The 7,734-nt window shown below is 50.0% G+C and overlaps 1 protein-coding gene across 2 annotated transcripts in view; it reads left to right on the top strand.

Annotated features, from left to right (window-relative positions):
* Positions 1-233: 233 nt before the first annotated feature.
* Positions 234-7,734, top strand: part of CACNG2 (calcium channel, voltage-dependent, gamma subunit 2) — a 52,593-nt gene continuing 45,092 nt past the window's right edge. Inside the window, exons 1-2 of one of the 2 annotated variants that reach the window (XM_009881865.1) lie at positions 234-311; positions 854-999. In XM_009881865.1, the coding sequence (XP_009880167.1) occupies positions 858-999 (142 nt within the window). In that variant the 5' untranslated portion in view covers positions 234-311; positions 854-857. Of the gene's footprint in view, positions 312-788; positions 1,000-7,734 lie in introns of those variants that run through there. The other variant, XM_009881864.1, reaches the window with a different exon arrangement.

Consider the following 7,734-nt stretch of genomic DNA (forward strand, 5'->3'; position numbering starts at 1 on the left):
CCCCGCCCCAGGAGCCCCCCTCTCTCCTCGCCCACCTCCGCCGGGAGCGAGCGCCGCGGCTGTGCGGAAAAGCCATGGGAGGCAAGACCTCGGCACCTGTTCAGCTGAAATCAAGGGCTTACAGTATACTGGGCAGCCTGGCTTGGTGGTAGGAGCGAGCGAAAGGAAGGAGAAGCAAGCAAGAAAAAGTGAGAGAGGATTGGAGCGACTGCCGCTGCCGGGAAAAAAAAAAATAAAAACCCAAGGAAGATAACTGGGAAGGAAAAGGATTTTCATGGCGCAGGCTGCAGAGCTAAGCAAGAAGACTGAAGGTTGCATCTCTGCTCTTACAGTCTCTAACTGTCTAGGTCCAGATAATGAGAGATTGTGTTGAGGATGCTGCTGCTGCTCCCCTGTTCACTGTGGAAGCCATCTCCAAATTAGCCATTACATATGGAAACTGGAGACCAGAATTTTAGAAAAAGGGATTAAGGCGTCTCGTTTTGGGGGGGGTTCTCTCTTTATTTGTTTGGTTTTTCTTGGTTCTTTTCTCTCTTTTTTTTTTCTTTTTCCTTTTTCCTTTTTTTATATTTCGACCAGAACGTTTCCGATTTAAAAGGCAAGCCTCTTCCCGTGTGGTCTTTCTAATTTACACTCTTTTCCGTGGGCTTTCTTACCTCCCTTTTTTGATATCTATCTCTCTATATATACCCATTATATTATTAGTCGGAATTATTATTCTTTTATTTTATTAAACACACACACCCCAAGAATCAGAAGGCGGTTGGGTATTTGTATAATGAAGAATTATGGGGCTCTTTGACAGAGGTGTTCAGATGCTTTTAACCACCGTTGGTGCTTTCGCTGCCTTCAGCCTGATGACCATAGCTGTGGGGACCGACTACTGGCTTTACTCCAGAGGGGTTTGCAAGACTAAAACTGTCAGTGAGAACGAAACCAGCAAAAAGAACGAGGAAGTCATGACCCATTCTGGATTATGGAGAACCTGCTGCCTAGAAGGTATTTGATTCTGGATCTCCACACACTCCTCCTTTCCTCTCCCACCACCCCATGTTTCTCCCCCCCTCCAAATAAATCCCTCTACATTCCACCATTTTCTCACTTCATTCCTTTCACCATGGATCGAGAGCGGTGGGCTCGGTTACTCGGGGCACAGAGGCAAGAAGACAGGCAAAACATTCTCTGCTCCGTTCCCTTCCTCCTTCCTCATCCCCTGCTTCCCCCTCCCCTTCCCCAAAAATTCACTTATCCCCTCCAACTGGAATAATGTGTGTGCTACAAAAACACTTAGAGACCCTTTCAAAAAGCAACTGTGCGGTCTGCTTGTCTTCAGCTTGTTTGTATTGCCTGGGAAAGCAATGCCAAAATGCTGAATTATTGCTGTGCTCCGGCTGTAACCACAGAGTCAAATAATTGCTCTCTTTGCAAATGGCTTATTTGCAAAGACAAGACTGGGAGTGAGGGGCAATGTGGGGAGGGGGTTACTGCAAAGCACTTTGGATGCAGTTATTAGTTCACTTTAGGAGGGAAAAAGAGAGAAAAGGAAGCAACCCGGTTATGCCCAAAATGCCTCGTACAGTGAATCTAACGATTCCAGTCATCTCGAGCAGAGTTCAGAGCATTTCGTAATATCTGTAAGCAACCTCATCTCACTGGGCTGGGTGCAGAGGGGTCTAGTTGGCGGCTGATTGGTTTGGTTTGGGGCTGAGATTTTTCCCCTGTTTGTTTGCTGTTGGGGGGTGAGGTTTTGTTTGGGGCTTTTTTTTTTTTTCTTTTTTTTTTTTTATAAGGTTTAATGGCAAAGGCTAAAAATAAATAAGTCTCTGAATGGAAAAATCATCCTAAGTATGATGTGGTGAAACTGAACTCAGTGACATGTCTGATGGCAGAAGAGACACCACCGCAGCCAACTTCTGGAATCAGACGTTCCTAAGGGAGGGGGAAAGAAAAGAGGGGCTAGTGATTCGCTTTTAAATATGTGTTGCTCAGTACTGCTATTGGCGTACGTGTGGGCTGGGGAGGTGGTCTTCAGCCTGTGCTGGAGGGATAGGGGCAACTGATGTAAATGCGTGGTTTATGTTACACACGTAGCGAGAAGGAGAGGGCGAGAGCACAAGAGCGCACATTACAACCCATTGTAAAAAGCTCTGTTTATGAATCAGCTCCCAGCTGGAGGGTGGGCTGCCGGGGGTCTACGGACATCCAGGGATAACGTCTGCGTCTGTTGGTGTTCACCAGAGCTGGGTGTGCCTGGAGCTCCTCGATGGGAGAGAACGGGGAGTGGGTACCGCAGAACTGATTTTCTAAGACCGGCACTGGGAGACGGAAGGCAGGGGGGAGGGGGGAATAAACTATGTATGTCCTGATGTCTCTCACCACAGCAAGCTAAAGCTGCTGTTTGGAAATGGTTGTGTCCGGGAAGAAGCACGAATTTCCCCCCCGTTCTTGGTGCAAACGGTTGAGTGATGGCTGGACATGTTTTGAATAGCTAAGTGACTTCATTGAGCGATGGTCTATTTGACGCATACTGCATTTAGTGCCCTTTGTCAACCCAAACTGCTGCCTTTTAACATATCCTGCAGAGGAGCTCTATGCTGAATACTATATGCTGTCTCCACGCCAGAAAATCAATATCAGTAAATTAATGGGGGGTGTTTTAAACACACTCACTCACACACACGCACGCATTTCTTCCGAATAGATAAATATATAGAGGTATATATTAATAAAAAATGAAAAGCCTTTCACACAGCTATTCATTACAACCAGGGAAGGAGACATCTCCTTAATTAAAAATTAATGAGTGAGGAAAGGGGAAAAAAAAAAAAAAAAAAGGGAAGCCTAAATGCAAAGCCATGCGGGGAAGGGAGGCTGCGGGGAAGAACTCCCTGCCTGAGCCGTGTCCCCAAGCTGGAGGGTGGAGGGAGGCTGGGGTGGAGACAGGAGGTATGAGGACCCCGGCCGGGAGAGGCAGTGAATTCAGATCATGTCTATCTGCCCACAGAGCCGTACCCAGAGGGACGCGGTCTGAGGGGGAGGAGGAAGGGGCGGGTGAGGTTTGTCAGATCGGAGGAGCTCGGGGCTCCTTCTCCTTTACATCTGACAGGACCCCACAGGCACTGTGGAGAAGTGGCTTGCATGGCAAAGGAAAGTGCCAGGATGCTTCCAATTAAAAACTCCGAAGTGCCCCCACCCCCTCCCCCCAATACTGCGCTGGCAGCCCACTCCCCCTACCCTCCCTGCCGATGCTCTCCAGTGGGCTCAAGCCTGCGAAACGCAGCCTGAGCGCAAGCCGCATGGCCCTTGGCAGGGTGCTCTCGCTCACCCCAGCCATGCAAAGCTTGGGCTGGCCCGTTCCCCCATCCCCTGGACGCTGGGCAGAAGTGGTGAGAGGGGTAGGAGGGTGCAATGCAGCACACAAGAGCTGAGCCCAGCTCCGAGTCCTTAGCCTGAGGGCACAGGTTGCACCAGAACTTGGATAAAGGCTCGGTAGGGAGAGCATCTCAGCAGCAGGCAAAACCAGCCCTACAGCCACATGTCGAGCAGGGCCCGGGCCCGGGTTTGTCTCATGGGGTGGCACGGCACAGGTCCGGCACCGCCGCTGCTGGGATGCCTCCGCTTGGCTTCCCACAGCCCCACAGCCTGCATGGGCTGGTGGCTGGCACTCTCTTGCTCCCAGGACAGCACAGCCAAATATCCCCACCCAGCCCCTGGACGGCAGGTCTCTTACTGTCATGTCTGATCACCTTACGGGGGGTTATCGTCTTTCTCAGCAGAAGGAATCAGAAAGGTGTCCCTGGTTGACTCGCTCTCCCTGGTGAAAGCTGCCTGCTGGTGAGCGGGAGGGAGAAGGGTGCAGCAAAGGCTCCTTTCCCCCAGGATGCAGAGGGTGGTCAGATTTGTGGAGGGAAGGGCTTGGTCGCAGGAAGCTATAAAAAGGGCAAAACCCTTGGACTCTGCTCAGACCCTGCCCGCAGTGTGGCAAAGACACCTGACAAAAGGTGCGGGACAGAGACGCTTCTGCTGCCTGGGTGGGTGTCAGGGCAGGTCTATAGGGTGAGGGGAGGTAGCAAAGAGGAAGGCAGGAGGCTTTGTAATAAGAAAACAATCAAAGGAGCCCAAACTGCTTCCTGCTACTCGTAGGAAGCCTCTGACGAGGTTGCCTTCATTTCTGAGGATGTGGGGGAACGCTGGCATTAGTCAACACTGTACGCTGTCAGAGATGGTGGACTTCTTGTTTTCAAAATATTGTGCAAAATTATCTTTTCTCTTCTTGGATAAGATATCCAGTAGCAAAATTGGACCTGGGGACTCAGTCTTGGGCTGTACACACAGATACGCTGCAGTCAGAATTGCAAGTTCCTCTTGGACAACTGGGTTAATTTTCAGGTTCCCTGCTCTTCAGTCATTCTGTTCCCCACAGTGGACTTTCATTCAGCATTTTCAGATCTTTGTATTGCTCCAAAGAGGAGTGTCATTTGGGACGTTCCTCCTCTATTGGGATTTCTTTCCCCCCTTCCTTGTGTCCTACAGTGAGCCCCTGCTCCATGGTGGGACTACAGCAGAAAAGTGGTGTCAGTTCACATTACTGCAGATCACACTTCCAATTTTTTTTTCCTAATCTTCCTTGAGATAATTCTTTCTCAGACTTTGGGGTTGCCCAAATGTGTCCCCGAACCATTCAAAAATCTTTGTCTTTCAAGAAAAATGGCCTTTCTCAACCCTTTAACTGCATAGGATCGAAACACACACGTACACCAAGAAACTGAGATCTGCAAGCTCATGCCACACATGGATACTGCACCTCTTACAACTTTGAAATTGCTGCAGATCTTCCAGCCTAATTCCTTCTTGGCAGAGAATGCTTTAAAACCACTTTTTATTATGAGTGATGCCTTGTCTAATTCTTTCATTAGCTCCTGTAGATCTCCTACAGGATCTCAAGGAGTGAGCGAGGATGCCTTATCAGGGTCTTATGAAGCAAGCAAATGAAATGTATTTTATATCTGTAGGTTATTGGTTTTGTCATGTTGTCATTATTATTAGGAAAGGGATAGGTCTGGGAGGCTTTTATACCGAGAAGGAGGGAGAGAAGAGTCCAGGGCAGGCAGGCATGAGTGATGCGCATGGGGTTAGACATCCCTGTAGATCTGACTGGTGTGAAGGCAAGTAATTGAATGGATGTTGGTGCAGAAAATAATTCCTGCCTAGAGACCCTTCCCAAGGAAAATTAATGAGCTGATCTGTTCCCTTTCCAGCTTGTTATATCTGAACAGCGCATGAGAGTTAAGTGCAGTTTCAGTGTTTGCAAAAATGAAGAGCTGACAGCAAAGTGAGGCAGGGCACAGGCAGTGGACAAGCTTCTGCCAGACAGTTCTGGCACTGCCTTGCTTCCTCGCGCTGCCTTCTCCCACTGCTGTTTGCTGCTGGGCCACCTCTTTCCTTTCACACTCATCTTATGAGTGGTTTTTTTCCCCCCTTATCTTCCCTCTCACCTTTCCCGATTTCCTTTCTTTTACTCTCTGTTTCTGCCAGCATCCCTAGTTTTGCGCTGCGGAATCGCCTGCCGTCCTGCGTCCAAGGAGCCACAAATCTACCGGGGTCCTTTCCCCTGACTCTTGCCATCCTAATCCAGGAGCTTTTCTGAAGCTGTGAAAATAGCAGTAGATTAAGTCAGGGTCTCCGTGTCTTCACGGTTCAGGATCGGGAGCAGCCTAGCACAGCCCGAAGATGCAGCAGGAGGCAATGGCCCGGCTGATTGCTGCTGGCATTGCATCTGCCGGGGAGCAGGAGGAGGCAGAGCTGGACAGGCCTTGTATGAAGAGGAAGACAAAGGATTTTAAAAAGTGGGGTGGCAGGTGGTGAGGGACAATTACTCAGGATCTCAGGCTTGGATAGGATTGGTTCTCCTCTCAGCTTAAATTCACACCTGACTGTAAATCACCGAGAAGGTAGGGATTTGAGGGGTTGAGACTTGCACGCTCGACTCCTTTGTAAGATTTAACAAGGAAACACTGTTCCTCACCAGTGAGTTGCTAGAACTGACTTTTAAATTGCTTTTAAATTATGAATCTTCCTACTGACAGAGAAAGAGGAATGGGTTAATATTGTCCTGAAATGCACCAGAAATTGCCTTGCTGAAGAGAGTGAGAGTGAAATGCAGTGGGAGGGACATGGAGATGCAGTGTGGCAGCAGTAATGTATAAAGAAATTACACAGAGATAGAACAAATGTCTCTTTGCCAGGGAGACCAGGAGCTATTCCTATCCAATGTTTCCCTTTTAACCCGTCCCTTTCCCCATGCAGCCCTCTGAGCCCCCGTCTCACTTCGCTGTGGTTTGGTACGACCTAAGGAAGAGTTTGGGGGGGGGGGAGGGCTGCTGAGGTTTGACAGCAGAATCTCCATATTTATTTAATTTAAAAGCAGTAGCGAGGAGGTTGCCGGGGGGAGCAGGGAACATTTCAGGCTCTCAGATGGCTCTGCCCCCTGCCCCTGTTTTAAGAGCAGATTCCCAATCAAGCATACCCAGTTTATCCCAGGGGGAGCCCTCGCTGCTCCATTCTGCGCCGCTTCTCCCTTCCATATTGCACTCGTTGTCAGGGGATGTGCTGCTGCCTTTCACGGGCACGAAACCTTCCCCCTTGCAGGGGGCTCTCGGGGAGGGAAGGGGGCTGCTGCCGGGGGGGAAGGGGTTAGCAGCAGAGCTCTCGCTCCATCTCCTCCCCTCGCAGTCCCCATCCCAGGGCGACAGCTACCCGGCAGGGGAAACACAGAGCACAGAGCAGGTCAGGCATACGCAGAACGTATTGTAAATACAATACACCTAAAAGTTATTTTTCCCTTGCCTGTATGACCCCAGCTTTATCCTCGCCCTCCATCTTTGACTCATTCTATCCATCTCCATTTTAATTTGTTCTCATTTCCCTCCCCTGTTTCTCCTCTTTATTTTTCTCTTTCATCTTCATGTCTCTTCTGTGCTTTCTCTCAAAAGCAGTTTCTCCTTCATTATTTCTCCCTGTTTCTCTCCAAGTTCTCTGAGACCCATCCCCCTTGCTCTTTCCTCTGTTACATTATCTTGTCCTTGCTCTCCTCTGTCCCCTTTGCTCCTGCCGTCTCATCTCTCTGTCCTCTTTCCTCTTCTCTCTGCCATCATTTCCCACTGGCTTTCTCCCATCTCACATACAGTCATTCCTCCTAGCTGAAGGACCCCATCCTTTCGGCCTTTACACTCTAAAGCAACTCTTTTCCAACCCGTCTCCGGCTCTTCCCCTTCTCTTTTCTCTGGCCAGTGTCCCCCCTCCTCGAAGCAGTGTATGACACCAGTTGCTGTCGCTGTTTTCTCTGGCCCCCAGGGCAGCCCAGCTACCTCTGAGGGGGGTGACACCCCAGCCCCTCCTTCTGCTCCCCTCATTGCTCGTTCGCTGTGGTCAAGACAACATCCCTCCACTTTGCTGCCTCCAACCTCTCGTGGCCGGAGGGCTCACTGGCAGCTCAGCTGATGAGCTGGCTCATCTGCATGCAGCCAGCAACTGGGCTGGAAGGAGCTCACGGCAGCCCTAAATACCCTCCCTGGCAACCCTCAGACATGGATCAGGCCAGGATCCAAGTGGAAAATAAGGGTCTCTGTAGCCATAACCCTGGGGCAGTTGTTGTGCACTACAGTGAAGGATCTCCGGTTGTCAGGAAGAAGTGTCTCAGCAAGCACTCGTCCTTTTCAAGCTGTTTACAGGGGA

The sequence above is a fragment of the Charadrius vociferus genome, unplaced genomic scaffold (assembly GCF_000708025.1).
Source record: "Charadrius vociferus isolate BGI_N301 unplaced genomic scaffold, ASM70802v2 scaffold413, whole genome shotgun sequence".
NCBI lineage: Eukaryota > Metazoa > Chordata > Aves > Charadriiformes > Charadriidae > Charadrius > Charadrius vociferus.